This window comes from Pseudophryne corroboree, chromosome 3 (genome assembly GCF_028390025.1).
Source record: "Pseudophryne corroboree isolate aPseCor3 chromosome 3, aPseCor3.hap2, whole genome shotgun sequence".
Taxonomy (NCBI): Eukaryota; Metazoa; Chordata; class Amphibia; order Anura; family Myobatrachidae; genus Pseudophryne; species Pseudophryne corroboree.
The window spans coordinates 470,351,758-470,375,962 of record NC_086446.1 but is presented as its reverse complement, the minus strand read 5'-3'; the positions used below and the strand labels follow the sequence as shown (position 1 = coordinate 470,375,962).

The following is a 24,205-nucleotide window of genomic DNA, read 5'->3' as shown; positions in this document are numbered from 1 at the left end:
CACACCACGCAACATATTTTCGCCATATGCGGTGATAATGGTTTGCGGTTACTTCTTTCCTAGCTTTAATCAGCGTAGGAATGATTTCCTCCGGAATGCCCTTTTCCTTCAGGATCCGGTGTTCAACCGCCATGCCGTCAAACGCAGCCGCGGTAAGTCTTGGAACAGACAGGGCCCCTGCTGCAGCAGGTCTTGTCTGAGCGGTAGAGGCCATGGGTCCTCTGACATCATTTCTTGAAGTTCCGGGTACCAAGCTCTTCTTGGCCAATCCGGAGCAATGAGTATAGTTCTTACTCCTCTTCTCCTTATTATCCTCAGTACCTTTTGGTATGAGAGGAAGAGGAGGGAACACATAAACCGATCGGTACACCCACGGTGTTACTAGAGCGTCCACAGCTATCGCCTGCGGGTCTCTCGACCTGGCGCAATATTTTTCTAGCTTTTTGTTTAGGCGGGACGCCATCATGTCCACCTGTGGCTTTTTCCACCGGTTTACAATCATTTGAAAGACTTCTGGATGAAGTCCCCACTCTCCCGGGTGGAGGTCGTGCCTGCTGAGGAAGTCCGCTTCCCAGTTGTCCACTCCCGGAATGAACACTGCTGACAGTGCTAACACGTGATTTTCCGCCCATCGGAGAATCCTTGTGGCTTCTGCCATTGCCGTCCTGCTTCTCGTGCCGCTCTGTCGATTTACATGGGCGACCGCCGTGATGTTGTCTGACTGGATCAGTACCGGCTGGTTTTGAAGCAGGGGTTTTGCCTGACTTAGGGCATTGTAAATGGCCCTCAGTTCCAGAATATTTATGTGCAGGGAAGTCTCCTGACTTGACCATAGTCCTTGGAAGTTTCTTCCCTGTGTGACTGCTCCCCAGCCTCGAAGGCTGGCATCCGTGGTCACCAGGACCCAGTCCTGTATGCTGAATCTGCGGCCCTCTTGAAGATGAGCACTCTGCAGCCACCACAGCAGAGACACCCTTGTCCTTGGAGACAGGGTTATCAGACGATGCATCTGAAGATGCGATCCGGACCACTTGTCCAACAGGTCCCACTGAAAGGTTCTTGCATGAAACCTGCCGAATGGAATCGCTTCGTAGGAAGCTACCATTTTTCCCAGGATCCGCGTGCAGTGATGCACCGACACCTGTTTTGGCTTTAGGAGGCCTCTGACTAGAGATGACAGCTCCTTGGCCTTCTCCTCCGGGAGAAACACTTTTCTCTGTTCTGTGTCCAGAACCATCCCTAGGAACAGCAGACGTGTCGTAGGGACCAGCTGTGACTTTGGAATGTTTAGAATCCAGCCGTTCTGTTGTAGCACTTCCCGAGATAGTGCTACCCCGACCAACAACTGCTCTCTGGACCTCGCCTTTATCAGGAGATCGTCCAAGTACGGGATAATTAAAACTCCCTTCTTTCGAAGGAGTATCATCATTTCGGCCATTACCTTGGTAAAGACCCTCGGAGCCGTGGATAGACCGAACGGCAACGTCTGGAATTGGTAATGACAATCTTGTACCACAAATCTGAGGTACTCCTGGTGAGGATGGTAAATGGGGACATGGAGGTAAGCATCCTTGATGTCCAGTGATACCATGTAATCCCCCTCGTCCAGGCTTGCAATAACCGCCCTGAGCGATTCCATCTTGAACTTGAATTTTTTTATATATGTGTTCAAGGATTTCAAATTTAAAATGGGTCTCACCGAACCGTCCGGTTTCGGTACCACAAACATTGTGGAATAGTAACCCCTTCCTTGTTGAAGTAGGGGCACCTTTACTATCACTTGTTGTGAATACAGCTTGTGAATTGCCTGTAACACTGCCTCCCTGCCTGAGGGAGTGGTTGGCAAGGCAGATTTGAGGAAACGGCGGGGGGGAGACGTCTCAAATTCCAGCTTGTACCCCTGACATACTACTTGAAGGATCCAGGGATCCACCCGTGAGCGAGCCCACTGATTGCTGAAGTTTTTGAGACGGGCCCCCACCGTACCTGGCTCCGCCTGTGAAGCCCCAGCGTCATGCTGTGGACTTAGAGGAAACGGGGGAGGACTTTTGCTCCTGGGAACTGGCTGTATGCTGCAGCTTCTTTCCCCTACCTCTGCCTCTGGGCAGAAAGGACGCGCCTTTAACCCGCTTGCCCCTATTGGGCCGAAAGGACTGTACCTGATAATACGGTGCTTTCTTCGGTTGTGAGGGAACATGGGGTAAAAATGTAGACTTCCCAGCTGTTGCTGTGGAAACGAGGTCCGAGAGACCATCCCCGAACAACTCCTCACCCATATAAGGCAGAACTTCCATGTGTCGTTTGTAATCTGCATCTCCTGTCCACTGCCGAGTCCATAACCCTCTCCTGGCAGAAATGGACATTGCACTAATTTTGGATGCCAGCCGGCAAATATCCCTCTGTGTATCCCTCATGTATAAAAGTGCGTCTTTTATATACTCTACGTTTAGCAATATAGTGTCCCTGTCTAGGGTATCTATATTTTCTGACAGGGAATCTGACCACGCAGCAGCAGCACTGCACATCCAGGCTGAAGCAATAGCCGGTCTCAGTATAACACCTGTGTGTGTATATATAGATTTCAGGATAGCCTCCTGCTTTCTATCAGCAGATTCCTTCAGGGCGGCCGAAACCGGAGACGGTAGTGCCACCTTCTTTGACAAGCGTGTGAGCGCTTTATCCACCCTAGGGGATGTTTCCCAGCGTGACCTATCCTCTGGCGGGAAAGGGTACGCCATTAGTAACCTCTTAGAAATTACCAGCTTTTTATCAGGGGAAGCCCACGCTTCTTCACACACTTCATTTAACTCTTCAGATGGAGGAAAAGCTACTGGTAGTTTTCTCTCTTCAAACAATATACCCTTTTTTGTGGTACCGGGGGTAACATCAGAAATGTGCAACACATTTTTCATTACCTCAATCATGTAACGTGTGGCCCTACTGGAAGTTACATTAGTCTCATCGTCGTCGACACTGGAGTCAGTATCCGTGTCGACATCTGTGTCAGCCATCTGAGATAGCGGGCGTTTTAGAGCCCCTGATGGCTTTTGAGACGCCTGGGCAGGCACAGGCTGAGAAGCCGGCTGTCCCACAATAGGTATGTCGTCAAACCTTTTATGCAAGGAGTCGACACTGTCGCGTAAGTCCTTCCACAGCACCATCCACTCAGGTGTCGACCCCGCAGGGGGTGACATCACGTTTACAGGCATTTGCTCCGCCTCCACATAAGCCTCCTCATCAAACATGTCGACACAGCCGTACCGACACACCGCAAACACACAGGGAATGCTCTGACAGAGGACAGGACCCCACAAAGCCCTTTGGGGAGACAGAGAGAGAGTATGCCAGCACACACCAGAGCGCTATATAACACAGGGATCCCACTATCAATGAGTGTTTTCCCTTATAGCTGCTTTTTTATATATATCATATATATATATATATATATATATATATATTATCTATACTGCGCCTAAATTTAGTGCCCCCCCTCTCTTTTTTACCCTTCTGTAGTGTTCAGACTGCAGGGGAGAGCCAGGGAGCTTCCTTCCAGCGGAACTGTGAGGGAAAAATGGCGCCAGTGTGCTGAGGGAGAAGCCCCACCCCCTTTTCGGCGGACTTTCTCCCGCTTTTTCTGGAATACTGGCAGGGGTAATTTTACATCTATATAGCCTCTAGGACTATATATGATGTATATTTGCCAGCCAAGGTGTCATATATTGCCCTCAGGGCGCCCCCCCAGCACCCTGCACCCATCAGTGACCGGAGTGTGAGGTGTACATGAGGAGCAATGGCGCACAGCTGCAGTGCTGTGCGCTACCTTGGTGAAGACTGAAGTCTTCTGCCGCCGATTTTCCGGACCTCTTCGTTGCTTCTGGCTCTGTAAGGGGGACGGCGGCGCGGCTCCGGGAACGAACACCAAGGTCAGGTCCTGCGGTCGATCCCTCTGGAGCTAATGGTCTCCTGTAGACTAAGAAGCCCAAACTACCACCTGTTAGGTAGGTTCGCTTCTTCTCCCCTTAGTCCCTCGCTGCAGTGAGTCTGTTGCCAGCAGATCTCACTGTAAAATAAAAAACCTAAATATACTTTCTTTCTAGGTGCTCAGGAGAGCCCCTAGTGTGCATCCAGCTCAGCCGGGCACAAGAATCCAACTGAAGTCTGGAGGAGGGTCTTAGTGGGAGGAGCCAGTGCACACCAGTAGTCTAAAAGCTTTCTTTATAGTTGTGCCCAGTCTCCTGCGGAGCCGCTAATCCCCATGGTCCTTACGGAGTCCCCAGCATCCACTTAGGACGTTAGAGAAAAATGTCCGGTGCACATCTCTATTGCACAAGCTTACTTACAGGCTGGCCTTCCAGCTCCTGCTACTATCAGAGCCCATTCTACTCGGTCTGTTGGACCCTCTTGGGCGGCCTGCCGTGGTGCGACCCTGGAACAATTGTGCAAGGCGGCTACGTGGTCCTCAGTGAACACGTTCATAAGGTTCTATGCCTTTGATACTTCCGCCTCCCAGGATGCTTCCTCTGGACGCCGGGTTCTTGTGCCCACTGCAGTGCGTCCCCTCACATGAGGAACTGCTTTAGGACATCCCCAATGTTATCCCTGTGGAATACAGTGTACCCCGCAGCAGAAAAGGAGATTTATGGTAAGAACTTACCCTTGTTAAATCTCTTTCTGCGAGGTACACTGGATTCCATAGGGCTTCCACCCTGACGCACTTGGCTTCTTCGGATAGGTAAGGCATTAGCCGCTGATACCTTTTCCTGTCATGAGAATGTGATGTCTGTGGCTATTAACTGTTGTCGTCTCTCTTACCTGCTACTGCATTGGACTGGTTGACAAACTGAGCTCCTGTGCACGGAGGCGGGGTTATAGAGGAGGCGGCGCTATGCATCCTGGGAAGGTTAAAGCTTTTGCTGTTGGTGCCTCTGGATCAAGATCCAACTCTACACCCCAATGTTATTCCCTGTGGAATCCAGTGTACCTCGCAGAAAGAGATTTAACAAGGGTAAGTTCTTACCATAAATCTCCTTTTTATAATCCAAAACTGAAATTAGCATTTAAAATCCGAATTCAAAACCGCAGGAAGATCCAAACAGGGACTCTCTTCGGATCGGACCTCCTCTGGAGATCCGGACCGCATTTTGTTTTGGACCCACAAATTTTGTGTGGATTTTGATTTCTGGACATTTTAAAATCACACATCTCTAGTTGTCACTGCAAAGAGTGGTTAAACTGTTAAAATTAGAAAAAATATGGCATAGGGTTCCCCCACAAATTAATAACCAGTCCCGGACCTCTCTGCCTGGCCTGTTGTTGGAAAATCAGAGGAAAACCAGCATGGGCTCCCCTCAATTTTCCAATAACCAGAACCAGCCTGGGGGCTTACACTATAGCATGGAGATGCACAGTGCGGAGTCCCACTTCCTTAACATAAACCAGCCACAAACTGCTCAGCCCAGGCTTGGAATTCCTTAGAAAGTATGTCCCCCCACCCAAAAAAAAAAGAGGGGTCTCCTCTCGCAGAACTCCCAGGCCTTGGCTGAAAGCCCAGAGCTATTCCCCGCACCCCAATAAGCCTGTCCCAGCATGCAAGCACTTGTGGAACAACAAGTGCCAAAATGCCCACTGACACCTGTAGCCCGCCTATAAAAAAATATTAAATTAATGACAGGATCCAGACACTGGGAAGTCATTTATTAGAAAGAAAACATATTTTTTTTTATACCAACCATGGATCAGATCTTCTTCGGTCCATGTAGAAGTACATTTACTTGAATTTATAAAACAAACAAACAAACAAACAAACAAACAAACAAACAAAAAACAGAGGTGTCTCGACTTTGGTCATCAGAAAAGTGGGAGGAATGCTACAGTAATGCTGTCGACAGACAACATGTCAACTGCATTATGTAGACGGGAGAATGACAACATTGTTGTAATGTAATTTAAAGCCATTTTGGTTTTATAACTTTAAAAATGATGCTTTATTATCATGTTTATGAATGCCGACTTGGTTAAAATGCCTTAACTCACTTTACATCTATGCTTTAAAACACTTTACAACTGTATAAGCATTCACCCATCATTATAATGTTTTTGACATATGCTAGCTTTAATGTCAACAAAGTACTTCCCTATTATCCATTACGAACTCCCAACTTTCCAACAATAACACAAAGCAGTACCTTTATGAGGTCCACATGCAGCACTACTGTATACTCTGTTCAACTTCCAAATCCTGGTTCACTATGCCTGGGATTGTGTCTCATCTACCCTTTTGTCATTTGCAATGTCCTGAGTGTCCTCAGGTTTCATAGCTCAGATAGTCCTTGTTATTCAGGTCCTTAGATCCAGCCACGGTCTTGGTACCCAGAATCTCCACTCTGTTCAGAGGTAGGTGCTTTTAGCCCAACCCAGCATCTTCACTCTCGCCACTTTGTTCCTTTCCAGTAGAAATAGTCAAGCTGAAGTTCATTCAATAACAGAACCCAGTTTGTTCTTCCTCTCCACATGACGAGTTGATGATAAAACTACCTCCATTGCCCCATGTCATTCTCTATGTTGAGATGAGGCAGCCAGTGAAATACGTCTTTCTCTGGAGAGTAATCAACATAATGCACACACCAAACACTAGGATTTCAGTAATTCCTACTTACAAATAAATAGCAACTCCGCAAACCCTCCTACCATCGGATCCCAATCAGATACCAATACAAATCGATCCCTCCCAGCAACCCCCACGGAGCGTGTGTCCCTAGCCGCATGCGTAGATAAGCTCCGAGCTGTCCTGAGTGGTGGGATACTGATTGATGCATTCCGCCCTCTATATGGCATGATGTTGTACACTAACAAGTGCAATCTGGAACCATCCGTGTCTCTCCCAAACTCACACCATTGGACCCACAGACAGAAGGCTCACCAGGGGACGTTACTTTAACCTTATTAATTCCCATTTTATGTGTCAGAAAGGTAAAACACCAACCCACTAATAATCCTACATGGGCGAGATGAAGATCAATAAGGCTTTTTAGTCCATCACCTTCACTAAGAACTTTAGTACTGTGTATGTTATCGCATAGCACATATTGTAGTATTTTATTCAAAGTAATACCGAACCAGCCAGGACCATAACTAAATGGTTTGTAAGTGGTGCTGTCGCCCAGGACACAAGGCGAAGGGCAACCTGTAACCTGGAAAGGCACCCTGAAGCATTGAGAGCCGCTCTGCATTTCCTGGCCTTGGCCCCTCTTATGTGATGTCATGACATCACATGTGGCTGAGGTAGAGGGGCTGGCTAAAGGGGCATTACTGCCCTGCTATGGCAATGAGATCAGCTCACACACTCAGCTTATCTACTGAACACATAGTGCATGATCTCTCATATTTGTTTAATATGGCAGTTGTGTGGAAAACAGCTAAATCAGTGATGGCTTAGATCACAAATCTGGGCAAATTGCACTGACAACTAGAGGACAATGGGGCCGATTCAGACCTGATCGCTGCTGTGCATTTTCTCATAGGCTGCGATCAGGTCTGCACTGAGCATGCCTATGCACTGCAATGCGCAGGCATGACGGACCTCAGCAATGGGGATCGCCGGTCAGTGACGCGATAGTGTGAAAATTCAGCATGCACCGGTGATCGCAAGGAGATTCACAGGAAGAGGGCGTTTGTGGGTGGCAACTGTGGGAGGATTTCTGACGTCATCTCCGGCTCCGATCATCGTAGCGGCTGAGTAAGTCCTGGGCTGTTCAGAGGCTCTCCAGCACAAGCCATCGCACACCTGTACACACACCATACCCACCTCCTGTAGGCGGCGACTACCTGATCGCAGGAATGCAAAAAACGCACCCTAGCGATCAGGTCTGAATTACCCCCAATGTCACCTGCTTTTGAGTTGCACCCATAGGGAGTCTTTCCGAGTTGATCGCTAGCTGCCGTTGTTCACAGCGCAGCAATCAGGCTAAAAAACTGCATTTCTGCGCATGCGTATGCCCTGCAATGCGCACGCGCGACGTATAGGTACAAAGCCCATTGTGGTTGTGCACAGGTTCTAGCGAAGTTTTCAGTCGCACTGATGGCCGCAAGAAGATTGACAGGAAGGGGGCGTTTCTGGGTGTCAACTGACCGTTTTCAGGGAGTGTTTGCAAAAACACAGGCATGTCTGAATAAACGCAGGCGTGGCTGTGCCTTTTGCTGGGCGGGTGTATGACGTCAAATCCGGACACGAATAGGCTGAAGTGATCGCAAGTGCTGAGTAGGTTCAGAGCTACTCATAAACTGCACAAACTGTTTTTGCAGAGCTCGGCTGCACATGCGTTCGCACTTCTGCTAAGCTAAAATACACTCCCCAGTGGGCGGCGGCATAGCGTTTGCGCGGCTGCTAAAATTAGCCAGCGAGCGATCAACTCGGAATGAGGGCCATAGGCAGCGAGGGGTAACATTGTTTGACTACATTTTCTGACTTACCTTATGAAATATAATTGTATCTTATTTTGTTTAAATATAATGTAAGGTAAATGAGATTATAATCAATTTATTTCCAAATCCAAAACCATAGTATAGTGCACATCCTGAATAACGGTTAGTAACTGTATTGTGCATCAGATGTATTTTTCATAAGTTTGCTATATATGTTACATTGCATCTGTATTTTTCTCTCAGCTTTAGGGAAAGGATGGGATTTCTTACTTTTCTTATATTACCTTTGCTTATCTTGGGGATAAGCGGCATCATATATATATACAGAGAAGTTGTACGTCTGATGTCCAGATCAGCGGTGAAAAATAAAGTAGTAGTGATTACTGACGCTGTGTCGGGCCTGGGTAAAGGTAAGGCATTATGTATATATTGTACTCGCACAGTAAATGTATGTTCTGGTGTTAATGCCTACAAGTGAATTTGATTAGAGCACATCACCAGGTTGGGGATTGCATTGTCTAACATTAGCTGTCTTGTGGTTTCCCACTAGCCATTCTTAAAGCATTCTGATTGGTTGCAGCAGTTGTTTGTCTGCACAACAGTAAGAAATAGAGATTTATCAAGATGGCTGTTAGTTATTGGCTTAACTGGTTAAAAGATGACCTGACTCAGGGGTGGAGGCAAATCCCCTCACAACTGCATCTTCGTATGAAGATGTACTGTGAAAATATGCTAATGCCGCAGCTGCTGGGATTTGTACAGAGACGCCCATCAGCTGTGTCTCTAATCCGCTGCCTGCGTAAAAAGACACAACATCGGTTGCACCATCATACTTCTGAGAAGACCTGTGGCTGCTCAAAATGTCTGTCGGACCTAAGGGGCCAGTCCATCTGCCAATGAAAATGCAGTCACTGGCTGCTACACGCCCAGAAAATGCTCATGACATGCTCGTATTTGACAAGCTGCCCCCTTTACCTCTCATAAACGCACACTGCCTGTCAAATCTTTACTGCAACCTCCATCGCTAGTCAATCACTGCACGTGCACAGTTCAGTTCTGATACATGTGCAAAAGACATCGGCCAACTGTGCAAACATCAAAATAGGGTCCACCACTGAATCAGTGGGAGCCATGGTTTCCATCTGCGCATGCATCAGAGTTGCACTGCACATGTATCCTAAATTTGTTTGCACAAAGTCACAGTACACATGATGCGTGGTAAATGTGAAGGGTGTTGCTGGGCAGTAACAGGAGAGTGGCTAAACAGACAAACGGGGATGTTGCGTCTTATGGAGGTGTAACAGGCATGTTGTCGGTATGTTGCTGATAGGGATTTTGCTCAAAGATGCAGAACCATTCACATAACCGTTCTGCCATAGGGCATTTTTTGATGATGCGGCTGATGATGCGTATTAAGACATATCAATTGTTTTTTTTATCATCTACAAAGTACAAACATGGAAAGTGGGCATCTTAGTATTTGCATATCCATAGATGTACCCCAGGGAAGGGCTTTGTAGCAGCATTTGTAAAAAGTCGCAGATGCAGCCATGGCAAAAGACGCAGACACAGAAGTGGCAACGTCCAACTCAAAATCGGGTACAATATGTTCTATTAAGCATAGCCCACTTTGTATGATAATGAATCGACCCCTAAGTATAGGATATTGTGACATATCATACTTACAGTAGGCAAGTTTTTCCCATAACAGCCAGTCATTTTTTGTCTTGTAAATGTTGTATTTGTAATATACTGTAGTTATTCATGATTTGTGTAATAAATATGTTGTGGTTAATGTTTTCTCTATTTTAATGACTGCGAACATAGAAAACCTGTATCTCCTCTACCAAATCCTTGTGCAGCAGTTAAGCCACACCCATTGACACTGTGGCCTGATTCAGAGCCACACGCTATACATGTGCAATGCCCATATTCACATATTTGAGCTGTTATTGGCATCTATGTATGTGCATGGATTTCTGATACCCCCTGCAGTGCATGTACTACACAGAGTATACGCATAAAGGCGATGTTTTGATCTAGTCAGGCAGTATCAGAAAGGTGTTCCTGGGCGGTGACTGAGAGGTGGTTAGTAGTGCACACAACAATGGCCCATTCAGTGGGTGTATTATGAGAGTGTTGCAGATGTGTCAGTGCAAGCACAAGCATAGGAGGCGGGTTCAAGTTTCCATGGTGCGATTGATGGCGGCATATATTGGCACCAGTAGCGGATCTTGCCACGGGCAAGCAGGACTTTTGCCCGGGGCGCCGCCTTCCGGAGGGCGCCGCACCATGGCAAGATCCACTACTCTGTGCCCCCCGCTGGCCGCTGTGTCCCCCGCTGGTCCTGCTGTCCCCCACTGTAAAGGGAAACTAGACGCTACGCGTCTAGTTTCCCTTCGTGTAGAGGACTTTTGCTGTGCGGTGCGTGATGACGTCATCGCGCAACGCACAGCATTGTGGGACTGACAGACGCTAGGGGTCATAATTGACCTCTAGTGTCTGTCATCCGAGGAAAGGAGCGGCGCCGGCAGAGATCTGCAGCGGTCGGGAGTGGGGATAGTAAGTATTTTTCTTTTCTTTCAGCGGCGCTACTCCACTGTACAGGGGGCGTAACTGACCACGCCCCCTGTATGAAGCCACACCCCCATTTTCCGCCCGGGGCGCCAAAGGGTCTAGAACCAGCCCCGATTGGCACACCAATCGGGATTACAGCATGCATGGGTGATAAAAGTGGGCATCTCAGTCCTTGCACATTCGGCTGCACCGATGTACAGATGGGCTGCTTCCCGGCATGTAGGCAGTGTGGAGATGCCTGGGAGGTGACGGAGACCCCCCGCAGACCACCTCACAGGTATCGTGGGGGGCCTCCGTCACCACATTGCGATATTGATCGCATATGTTAGTACATATGCGATCAACATCGCTGCGATAAGCGGCGAGGGGCGGCGATGTATCTTAATACATCCCGCCCTGTGTCACAATAAAGATGGTTTTTTTTATTGTATCAGGTAGCTGCTAGCTTGTGACAGCAGTTCCGTTTCCCATAAATAGATCTATGTATAACTGCTGCTTGCACTGCTACAGTGATCAGCAGGATGCAGGCAGCAGTTATAGATGGACTTATCTGTTCACCCCTGACAGCTGGTGCCCGGAGGCTAATGCTTCCGTTTCCTCAGGGAGTTCCACCACTGCTCCCATGTCCTCTTATATGATAAACAGACGCAGATATAAGAAATGACATTATTATAGCGTATGTGTAGGCAGAAAGGTGGTCACAAATGGCTCCATGTGGGACGTGTCGCAAGTTGGCGCTCTGTACCTAAAACAGCAATGATTGAGGATACGATTATGGTGCATTGGCACATTGTGCATTGCAGCATCTTATTTGTGTGAATTAAACATAAAAGTAAACAAGAACATATTTTAGTATCAGCTAGATGATTAGAGAAATAACAGATATACTGTAGGACAGTAAGATAAAATTCTGTAAGTAAAAACTTTAAAAAAAAATGTGTAATGCAACACAAATGATGGTGTTGTAGAACAAGGAGTCCTTGGCCCTTTGATACATATCAATAATGACATCAGTTATTAGAAAATAAAACACAGTGAGTGTTGTGAAGCGCCAAAAATATTAAATGAAGTGTAATTGTTCTTGCCATCTGCACTTCTAAAATATTTCTATAATTCCCAAAGTTATATTGGAATATATCATCTTTTTTTAAATCACTCAGTCACTGCTAAACATATTCCTCTCATTTGCATACAATGCCACTGTCTATAATCAGGAGATATCATTGGAGAATACTGAGATACAGTACAGATAACTATACAACTGAATGAAATATTAATGCAATCATAATCAACCACAATACAAACTGGATAGTGAGAATTATGGTGTCTGGTCTGTTTTTGAGCATTTTTTGTAGGAACTGTGTGTTAGCTGAAATACCTTTAGAATTTGATGTGCTAGAGAAGCTCAGTAAATCCTAGGTAACTGACATTTGGTTCATATATTGTGACATATTTAGAATGCTCCAGGGTGTTCCATGCTGCGGGAGCTCGACTGGTCCTCTGCGGGAAAACTTGGGAGAAGCTGGAAGCATTACATGATGCCCTTATAAGTGTAGCAGATCCAAGTGTGGTGAGTCACTGTGTTATATCCTTCCTTAGTTATAGCATAATATTTAATATATACTTATTGCATGAAAATCTGAATCAGCCTTATGTTATATGCATGAATCTATCTATAATGGCTGTACCCATTATTAACAATACAGGTTGAGTCTCCCTTATCCAAAATGCTCGGGACCAGGGGTATTTTGGATATGGGATTTTTCCGTATTTTGGAATAATTGCATACCATAATGAGATATCATGGTGATGGGACCTAAATCTAAGCACAGAATGCATTTACGTTTCATATACACCTTATACACACAGCCTGAAGGTAATTTTAGCCAATATTTTTTATAACTTTTTGCATTAAACAAAGTGTGTGTACATTAACACAATTCATTTATGTTACATATACACTTTATACACACAGCCTGAAGGTCATTTAATACAATATTTTTAATAATTTGTGTATTAAACAAAGTTTGTGTACATTGAGCCATCAGAAAACAAAGGTTTCACTATCTCACTCTCACTCAAAAAACTCCGTATTTCGGAATATTCCGTATTTCGGAATATTTGGATATGGGATACTCAACCTGTATAAACTTGCTGTTTGGTGCTACAGAAATGAGCAGATGGCATTTTTCCAAAGATGTGCGCATGTACGATAATCACTGGTGGGAAAATGGTATGAGAACAATGGGCCTAATTCAGACCAGATCGCTGTTGTGTGAAATCGCACAGCGGCTGATTATCGAACGACTGTGCATGTGTATGGATCGCAATGCGCAGACGCGAGGCCAAACTGCAAAAAAATCCTGTGTCTTTTTTTATCGCTAGGCGTACGCAGATTGATTGACAGGAAGCGAACGTTTGGGTGTAGTAACTGGCCGTTTCATGGGAGTGTCAAGAAAAATGCAGGCGTTTCCAAGCGTTTTTAGGGTGGGTATGTGACGTTAGCTCCGGCCCGAGCAGCCTGTTTCTTTCGCACTGTACGCACAGACTGCACAGACTGGAAAAATCATTCGATCGTGAGTCAGTTGCGAACGGATTTGCAGCTAACCGATGTTTGCAAAGCTTTTCACATGCCGTACGCAGACTTGCACAGGGCGGTATTTCACTATTTCTGGGCGGCGACTATCCGATTGCAAACCTCTGCAAATTCGCAGAGCAATGATCAGGTCTGAATTAGGCTCAATGTTCCTTGAGATCTACGCAGGTGCAGTAGTCTCTAGCGGCCAAAAAGGGACAAGAGGGAAAGGAGTGGGGAGCCCCCCCCCCCCCCCCCCCACAGAAACTGTACCCAGACACTCTCCTCTGAATCCGCCTCTGTCTAAATACTTTTCTCTAACGTCCTAGAGGATGCTGGGGACTCCGTAAGGACCATGGGGAATAGACGGGCTCCGCAGGAGACATGGGCACTTTAAGAAAGAATTTGACTCTGGGTGTGCACCGGCTCCTCCCTCTATGCCCCTCCTCCAGACCTCAGTTTAAGACTGTGCCCAGAGGCAGAGGGGTGCACTGCAGGGAGCTCTCCTGAGTTTCCTGCTAAGAAAGTATATTTGTTAGGTTTTTTATTTTCAGGGAGCACTGCTGGCAACAGACTCCCTGCATCGAGAGACTGAGGAGAGGGGAGCAGACCTACTTAAATGATAGGCTCTGCTTCTTAGGCTACTGGACACCATTAGCTCCAGAGGGTGTCGGAACACAGGTTTGCCCTGGACGTTCGTCCCAGAGCCGCGCCGCCGTCCTCCTCACAGAGCCAGAAGAAAGAAGCCGGGTGAGTATGAGAAGAAAGAAGGCTTCAAAAGGCGGCAGAAGACTTCGTGAGCTTCACTGAGGTAACGCACAGCACGGCAGCTGTGCGCCATTGCTCCCATACACCTCACATACTCCGGTCACTGTAAGGGTGCAGGGCGCAGGGGGGCGCCCTGGGCAGCAATATAAACCTCTTATTTGGCAAAAGAGAGCATATATACAGCTGGACACTGTATATATGCATGAGCCCCTGCCAATTTTACACTTTTAGCGGGACTGAAGCCCGCCGCCCAGGGGGCGGGGCTTCTCCCTCAGCACTCACCAGCGCTATGTTTTTCTCCACAGCACCGCTGAGAGGAAGCTCCCAGGACTCTCCCCTGCTTATAACACGGTAGAAGAGAGGGTTTTAAAGAAGAGGGGGGGCTCATAATTCGGCGCAGATAATAATAACAGCGCTACGGGGTAAACATTAAATTGCTGTGTTTTTCCTGGGTCATATTGCGCTGGGGTGTGTGCTGGCATACTCTCTCTCTCTGTCTCTCCAAAGGGCCTTGTGGGGGAACTGTCTTCAGAAGAGCATTCCCTGAGTGTGTGGTGTGTCGGTAAGTGTGTGTCGACATGTCTGAGGTAAAAGGCTCTCCTAAGGAGGAGATGGAGCAAATGTGTGTGTGTGTGTGTGTGTGTGTGTGATGTCTCCGTCGACAACGCCGACGCCTGATTGGATATGTGAAATTAAGTGCTAAGATGAATTTACTACACAAAAGATTAGAGAACAGACAGGGTATCTACCCATGTCTGTCCCTATGTCACAGAGACCTTCAGAGTCTCACAACGCTCACTATCCAAAATAATAGACACTGATATCGACACGGAGTCTGACTCCAGTGTCGACTACGATAATGCAAAGTACAGCCAAACCTGGCAGAAAAGTATTCAATATATGATTATTGTAATAAAAGATGTTTTGCATATCACTGATGACTCATCTGTTCCTGACACGAGGGTACACATGTTTAAGGGGAAGAAAGCTGAGGTAAATTTCCCTCCTCTCATGAAGAAAAAGAGCGGGAATCTCCAGACAAGAAGCTGCAGCTTCCCAAAAAGAATTCTCAGGGAGTATCCTTTCCCTAATGGGGCCAGGATACGATGGGAATCTTCCCCTAGGGTGTACAAGGCATTGACATGTTTACCCAAAAAGGTAGCGCTGACTTTACAGCTATCCTCAGGGATCCTGCAGATAGTATGCAGTAAGAGTACTTTGAAGTCCATTTACACACATTCTGGTACACTACTCAGACCGGCGATTGTGTCGGCATGGGTTTATAGCACTGTAGCAGCGTAGACAGATACCTTATCAGCGGAGATTGAAACCCTAGATAAGGATACCATGTTATTGTCCCTAGTATATATATATATATATATATATATATATATATATTTATATTTATATGTAAAAGATGTTGTCTTATATATATATATATATATATATATATATTTATTTATAAGACAGGCCCAAAGAGACGTTAGTCTACTGGGTTCTAGAGTCAACGCTATGTCGATTTCTGCTAGACGTGTCCTGTGGAATATGCAATGGACAGGTGATGCCGACTAAAAGAGGCATATGGAGTTGTTGCCTTACAAGGGTGAGGAATTGTTCGGAGAGGGCCTCTCGGATTTCGTCTCCATGGCTACAGCAGGTAAATAAAACATTTTTGCCATATATTCCCTCACAATCTAAGAAAGCGCCTCATTATCAAATTCAGTCCTTTCGTTCCAATAAAAGCAGGAGAGCACGTGGATCGTCCTTTCTTGCCAGAGGTAAGGGCAGAGGGAAAAAGCTGCACAACACAGCTAGTTCCCAGGAACAGAAGTCCTCCCCGGCCTCTGCTAAATCCACCGCATGACGCTGGGGCCCCCCTGAGGGAGTCAGCTCCTGTGGGGGCACATCTTCGACTGTTCAGCCACGTCTGGGTCCACTCACAGATGGATCCATGGGCAATAGAAATTGTTTCCCAGGGTTACAAGCTGGAATTCGAAGAAGTGCCTCCTCGCCGGTTTCTCAAATCGGCCCTACTGAAACAACCCCTGGAAAGGCAGATAGTGTTACATGCGATTCACAAATTGTGTCTGCAACAAGTGGTGGTAGAGGTTCCCCTGCTTCAAAGAGGGCAGGGGTACTACTCAACTCTGTTTGTGGTTCCGAAACCGGACGGTTCGGTCAGACCCATTTTAAATTTAAAATCCCTGAACCTTTACTTTAAACGGTTCAAGTTCAAGATGGAATCCAGGGGCGGAACTACTGGCGGGGCAGGCAGTGCATTGCACTGGGGCCCCGCCGCACTCAAGGGCCCACAGCCGCCGGCCGGCATTACATGAATGAGTCACAATGACTCATTGTATGTCATGCCGCAGCCGCACACCAGCGCTCCCGTGACCCGCCCGTCATAAGGAACGATTCTGGCCACCCGCACACGAAGGAGGGAGGAGGGTCCGTCCCTCCCTCCCTCATATACAAACAGGTCACAGTCTCTCAGTGAAGGAGAGAGCCGCAGCAGCGCTTTGTTACTGGTGGAGGCGCTGCTGCTCCTCTGCTTCACTATAGGCTGTCTCTGAGAACAGCCTATAGGGAAGCAGAGGGGCAGCAGCAGCAGCGCCTCCACCAGTAACACAGCGCTGCTGCGGCTCCCTCCTTCACCTCCCTCCTCCTTCTTCTCTACTGCCCGGGAAGCTGCACCGAGGAGCCTGAGCCAACAGAGAGGGTAAGTATAATTCTTCTTTCTTTCTTTCTTTCTTTCTTTCTTTCTTTCTTTCTTTCTTTCTTTCTTTCTTTCTTTCTTTCTTTCTTTCTTTCTTTCTTTCTTTCTTTCTTTCTGTCTCTTTCTTTTTTTATTTGTTGGGACTGCCTGCCGCAATGTGTAAAAAGGGGGGACTGCCTGCCGCTATGTATAAAAATGGGGAATCTGCCTGCCGCAATGTAAAAAATGGGGAATCTGCCTGCCGCAATGTAAAAATGGGGAATCTGCCTGCCGCAATGTGTAAAAATGGGGAATCTGCCTGCCGCAATGTAAAAATGGGGAATCTGCCTGCTGCAATGTGTAAAAATGGGGAATCTGCCTGCCGCTATGTATAAAAATGGGGAATCTGCCTGCCACTATGTATAAAAATGGGGAATCTGCCTGCCGCTATGTGTAAAAAGGTAGAATCTGCCTGCCGTAATGTGTAAAAAGGGCACGCTATCTGCCGTTATGTGTAAAAGTGTATGGTGTCTGCCGTAATGTGTAAAATGGGGACGCTGTCTGCCGTAATGTGTAAAATGGGGACGCTGTCTGCCGTAATGTGTAAAAAGTGCACGCTGTCTGCCGCTATGTGTAACGAGGGCACACTGTCTGCCGCTATGTGTAACGAGGGCACGCTGTCTACCATTGTGTAAAAAGTGTATGCTGTCTGCCGCTATGTGTAACGAGGGCACGCTGTCTGCCGTTATGTGTAAAAAGTGCACACTGTCTGCCGTTATGTGTAAAAAGGGGAATCTGTTCGCTGTAAGGAGTAAAAGGGTCTCTACCTGGTGTAGTGGTGCTACTGTGCGGCGTAATTTGAAGAATGGAGACTACTGTGCACCGTTTTATGAATTGGTATTATTTTGTGGACACACCCCTTCCCCACGAAGCCACGCCACTATGTATTTTTGCGCGCGCCTACGGCGCGCACTGCCCATGGGGTGGACTTGGATGGGATGGGGGGGGGGGGCCCAAAGCATTTTGTTGCACCTGGGCCCACCGCTTGCTTGTTCCGCCACTGATGGAATCACTCAGGGCGGTCATCGCCAGCCTAGAAGGGGGAGATTTTTTGGTATCTCTGGACATAAAGGATGCATACCTGCATGTTCCCATATATCCTCATCAGGCGTACCGGAGATTTGCGGTACAGGATTGTCATTACCAATTTCAGACGTTGCCGTTTGGGCTTTCCACGGCCTCAAGAATTTTCACCAAGGTAATGGTGGAAATGATGGTGCTCCTGCGCAAGCAGGGTGTCACAATTATCCAGTACTTGGACGATCTCCTCATAAAAGCGAGATCACGGGAGAAGTTGCTGAGCAGCGTATCACTTTCACTGAATGTGTTACAGCGACACGGCTGGATTCTCAATATTCCAAAGTCTCAGCTGAATCCTACAACTCGTCTGCCCTTCTTGGGCATGATTCTGGACACAGACCAGAAAAGGGTTTTTCTTCCGAAGGAAAAAGCGCAGGAACTCACGACTCTAGTCATGAACTTGTTGAAACCAAAACAAGTGTCAGTACATCATTGCACTCAAGTTCTGGGAAAGATGGTGGCAACATACGAAGCCATTCCATACGGCAGATTCCATGCAAGGGCCTTCCAAGGGGACCTATTGGACAAATGGTCCGGGTCGTATCTGCAATTGCATCAGCGGATCACCCTGTCCCCCAGGGCCAGAGTATCTCTCCTGTGGTGGCTGAACAGTGCTCACCTTCTAGAGGGCCGCAGGTTCGGCATTCAGGACTGGATCCTGGTGACCACGGACGCGAGCCTCCGAGGTTGGGGAGCGGTCGCACAGGGAAGACATTTCCAAGGACTTTGGTCAAGTCAAGTGACTTGTCTTCACATCAACATCCTGGAACTAAGGGCCATATACAACGCCCTACGTCAAGCGGAGATCTTATTTCGCAATCGACCAGTTCTGATCCAGTCAGACAACATCACCGCAGCAGCTCATGTAAACCGCCAGGGCGGCACAAGGAGCAGAGTGGCAATGGCGGAAGCCACCAGAGTTCTTCGCTGGGCGGGGAATCATGTAAGCGCTCTGTCAGCAGTGTACATTCCGGGAATGGACGACTGGGAAGCAGACTTCCTCAGCAGACACGCTCTGCATCCGGGAGAGTGGGGACTTCATCAGGAAGTCTTCGCGCTGATTGCATGTCGGTGGGGACTACCCCAAATAGACATGATGGCATCCCGTCTCAACAAAAAGCTACAAAGGTATTGCGCCAGGTCATGAGACCCTCAGGCGGTAGCTATAGACGCCCTAGTGACACAGTGGGTGTTCCATTCGGTGTATGTGTTTCCTCCTCTTCCTCTCATACCCAAGGTGTTGAGGATAATAAGAAAAAGAGGAGTGAGAGCAATTATCATTGTTCCAGATTGGCCACGGAGGACCTGGTATCCAGATCTGCAAGAAATGCTCACAGAAGATCCGTGGCCTCTTCCTCTAAGGCTGGACTTGTTACAACAAGGTCCCTGTCTGTTCCAAGACTTACCGCGGCTGCGTTTGACGGCATGGCGGTTGAACGCCAGATCCTAGCAGAAAAAAGTATTCCGGATGAGGTCATTCCTACGCAAATAAAGGCTAGGAAGGACGTGACATCTAAACATTATCACCGAATAAGGAGAAAATATGTTTCTTGGTGTGAGGCCAGGAATGCTCCTACGGAAGAATTCCACCTGGGCCGTTTTCTTCGTTTCCTACAAACTGGAGTAAATTTGGGCCTAAAATTAGGCTCCATTAAAAGTTCAGATTTCGGCCTTATCCATTTTCTTGTACCTCCGGTGGCACCTTGGGACCTTAACGTGGTGTTAAGTTTCCTTAAGTCACATTGGTTTGAACCACTTAAGACAGTGGAGTTGAAATATCTCACCTGGATAGTGGTCATGTTGTTAGCCTTGGTTTCGGCTAGGCGAGTTCCGAAATTGGCGGCTTTATCACATAAAAGCCCCTATCTGGTTTTCCATATGGATATAGCGGAATTGCGGACCCGTCCTCAATTCCTACCTAAGGTGGTCTCATCCTTTCATATGAACCAACCTATTGTCGTGCCTGTGGCTACACGTGACTTGGAGGATTCCGAGTCTCTTGATGTGGTATGGGCTTTGAAAATTTACGTGGCCAGAATGGCTAGGATCAGAAAAACAGAAGCACTGTTTGTCCTGTATGCAGCCATCAAAGTTGGCGGCCCTGCTTCAAAGCTCGCTGGATCTGTAACACGATTCAGCAGGCGCATTCTACGGCAGGATTGCCGTTACCAAAATCGGTTAAGGCCCATTCCACTAGGAAGGTGGGCTCTTCTTGGGCGGCTGCCCGAGGGGTCTCGGCACTACAGTTGTGCCGGGCTGCTGTTTGGTCGGGGTCAAACACCTTTGCAAAGTTCTATAAGTTTGATACCCTGGCTGAGGAGGACCTCCTGTTTGCTCAATCGGTGCTGCAGAGTCATCCGCATTCTCCCTCCCGTTTGGGAGCTTTGGTATAATCCCCATGGTCCATACGGAGTCCCCAGCATCCTCTAGGACGTTAGAGAAAATAAGATTTTAAACCTACCGGTAAATCTATTTCTCGTAGTCCGTAGAGGATGCTGGGCGCCCGTCCCAAGTGCGGACTACTTCTGCAAGACTTGTATATAGTTATTGCTTAGATAAGGGTTCTGTTATAGTTTCATCGGTCTTGGACTGATGCTATGTTGTTGTTTTCATACTGTTAACTGGGTAGTTTGTCACGAGTTATACGGTGTGATTGGTGTGGCTGGTATGAATCTTGCCCTTGGATTAACAAAAATCCTTTCCTCGTACTGTCCATCTCCTCTGGGCACAGTTTCTCTAACTAATGTCTGGAGGAGGGGCATAGAGGGAGCAGCCAGTGCACACCCAGAGTCAAGTTCTTTCTTAAAGTGCCCATGTCTCCTGCGGAGCCCGTCTATTCCCCATGGTCCTTACGGAGTCCCCAGCATCCTCTACGGACTACGAGAAATAGATTTACCGGTAGGTTTAAAATCTTATTTTTTAAAACACCTTGAAGTCCCAGGAATCTGGCTCAGACTTAATTTACGAGTGTGTTCACCTTAAACACCCAAAGTGATCTGTCTTACATTAGTGGTCTGAAGAAATGTAATCTCTTTATTTTATGTATTATGGAACATTTATAGTGTCAAATTATTTACTGTGCTACCTAAGTACATTATCTCCAGCAATGGATATCTAATTAGAATTGCGCGAACTACCATATTTGGGATAATTTGAATAATTTGATAATTCTGGATGTTTTGGAAGTTTAAAGGAACAAACTTTGATATAACATAGTATCTAAGGTTGAAAAAAGACTATTGTCCATCGAGTTCAACCTATTTGTGGTCTCCTATGCATGATGATTTATCTAAAATTTTGACTGATGCTGATGTCAGCCGTTTCATTTTTTCCCTTTTTATAGTAACTATAGTGCGTGACTATGCACCATAACCCTGGATATCCTTATCCATTAGGATTTTATCTAACCCATTCTTAAAGGTGTTGACAGAGTCCGCCATTACAACTCTCTCAGGCAGGGAATTCCAAAAACGTATTGTCCTTACCGTGAAAAAGCCTTTACGATGTATTGTGCGGAATCTCCTCACCTCTAACCTGAGCATGTGTCCACGAGTCCTATGTGTTGATCTGGCCAAAAATAGGTGCCGTGCAAGCTCTGTGTATTGTCCCCTTATATATTTGTAGATGTTGATCATGTCCCCTCTTAGTCTCCTCTTTTCCAATGTAAACATGCCTAGTCTTTCAAGCCTTTCCTTGTATTCCATCGTCTCCATGCCCTTAATAGTTTGGTCGCCCTCCTCTGAACCTTTTCTAGCTCCAGGATATCCTTTTTGTAGTACGGTGCCCAGAATTGTACACAGTATTCAAGGTGTGGCCTCACTAGTGATTTATATAACGGGAGTATAACACCCTCGTCCCTTGCATCAATTCCCCGTTTTATGCATGCTAATATCTTATTAGCCTTCTTTGCTGCCATCCTACTTTGGGTACTGCTGCTTAGATTGCTATCTATGAGAACACCTAAGTCTTTTTCCAGTACAGTACCCCCTAATTTTACCCCATTCAGTATGTAGGCGTTATTTTTGTTCTTGCTACCACAGTGCATTACCTTACACTTGTCTGTGTTGAAGCGCATTCTCCATTTGGCTGCCCATGCTTCTAATTTAACTAAGTCGTTCTGAAGATACTCAGCATCCTCCTTCGTATTTATAGCCTTACACAAATTGGTATCATCTACAGAAATTGACACCATGCTCTCGAGACCTTCTGTTAGATCATTAATGAAAATGTTAAACAATAGCGGTCCTAATACCGAGCCTTGTGGCACACCACTGAACACTTCAGTCCAATTTGAAAGAGATCCATTAACCACAACACGCTGCTCTCTATTATCTACCCAATTCTTGACCCAAGTGCATATTGTGCTTCCTAGCCCTATTTCTTGTAACTTGTAGATAAGTCGCACGTGTGGCACTGTGTCGAAAGCTTTGGCATAGTCTAAAAAGATTACATCCACCTCTTTACCCTGATCGAGGTTTGCACTTACTGTTTCATAAAAACCAAGTAAGTTGGTTTGACAGGATCTGTCCTTCACAAATCCATGTTGATTACTTTTAATGACTTTATTGGCTTCAAGGAACTTCTGAATACTATCCCTTAGAATTCCTTCCAGTACTTTCCCCACTATAGATGTAAGACTAACTGGTCTATAGTTACCCGGTTTAGCTTTACGTTGCTTTTTGAATATAGGCACTACTTCCGCTATACGCCAGTCTGTGGGAACCATACCTGATATAACTGAATCCTTAAAGATCAAAAATAGCGGTTTTGCAAGTTCAGAGTGAAGCTCCATTAGAACCCTTGGGTGAATTCCATCGGGCCACAGTGATTTATTAATCTTTAAATGTTTTAATCGGTCACAGACTACCTCCCCACTTAAATAAGTACCTATCAGTGGGATATTCTCATTATTGAGATTGTGTGTTAGTCCCTGAATTGGGTCCTCTCTAGTAAATACTGTTGAAAAAAAACTCATTAAGTATGTCCGCTATGTCATTATCATTTTTGATTAAGACTCCCAACTTGTCTTTTACAGGGCCTATACTCTCCTTATTTAATCTCTTGCTATTAATGTATTTAAATAATTTTTTGGGATTTGATTTGCTTTCCTTTGCTACTAGTTTTTCTATTTCTACTTTAGCCGCTCTTATTTCTCTTTTGCATATTTTGTTACAGTCCTTATATTGCTGAAATGATTCCGCATTCCCATCAGATTTGTATTTTTTAAATGCTCGCCTTTTCTTGCCCATAAGTTCCTTTATTTTTTTATTAAACCACATCGGTTTATTATTTTTAATCCTTTTTTTGCTGCACGTAGGAATAAATTTGAGAGTATTTTTAGCTAGTAGTGATTTTAATACATCCCATTTCTCTGTAGTATTTTTTCCTAGAAACAAACCTTCCCAATCAATATCCCTTAAAGTTTACCTCATCATTTCAAAGTTGGCTTTGCTAAAATTTAGAGTCCTAGTTGAGCCAGTATAATGCTGTTTATGAAAACATATTGAATGTGACCTTATTGTGGTCGCTGTTTCCTATGGGATCCCCCACTATAATATCTGATACCAATTCCCCATTGTTTGTTAATACCAGGTCTAAGATTGCATTGTACCTGGTGGGTTCCTCAGTAGTTATCATTAAGTGTGTTTAAAAACTTATTACCCCTAGCAGTATCACATGAATCGTAGTTATAATCTCCCATCACTACTATGTCACCTACTCCTGCTGCTCTTTCAATTTTCTTCAGTAACAATTCCTCGTCAGATACATTAATACCAGGCGGCCTGTAGCATACCCCCAATACTAAATTTTTTATTCCCTTTTCGCTGCATGCAGTTTCTACCCATAGCGTCTCGACAGTGTCTACAGTCCCCTCCTGCAAATCCTCCCGTATATCAGGTTTTAAAAATGGTTTTACGCAAAGACACACCCCTCCACTCCTTTTATTTAGTCTGTCTCTCCTAAACAGTGTATAGCCTTCTAGATTGTCCAATCATGAGATTCGTCCCACCAAGTTTCAATAATGCCTA

At 46.2% G+C, this 24,205-nt stretch overlaps 1 protein-coding gene across 1 annotated transcript in view; it reads left to right on the top strand.

Moving 5' to 3' along the window:
• The window catches only part of DHRS7C (dehydrogenase/reductase 7C), a 127,854-nt gene that overhangs the window by 28,566 nt on the left and 75,083 nt on the right, over positions 1–24,205 (top strand). The window contains exons 2-3 of the mRNA XM_063960769.1: positions 8,665–8,831; positions 12,456–12,568. Coding sequence (XP_063816839.1) covers positions 8,678–8,831; positions 12,456–12,568 — 267 coding nt within the window. The 5' untranslated portion in view covers positions 8,665–8,677. The remainder of the gene's footprint in view (positions 1–8,664; positions 8,832–12,455; positions 12,569–24,205) is intronic.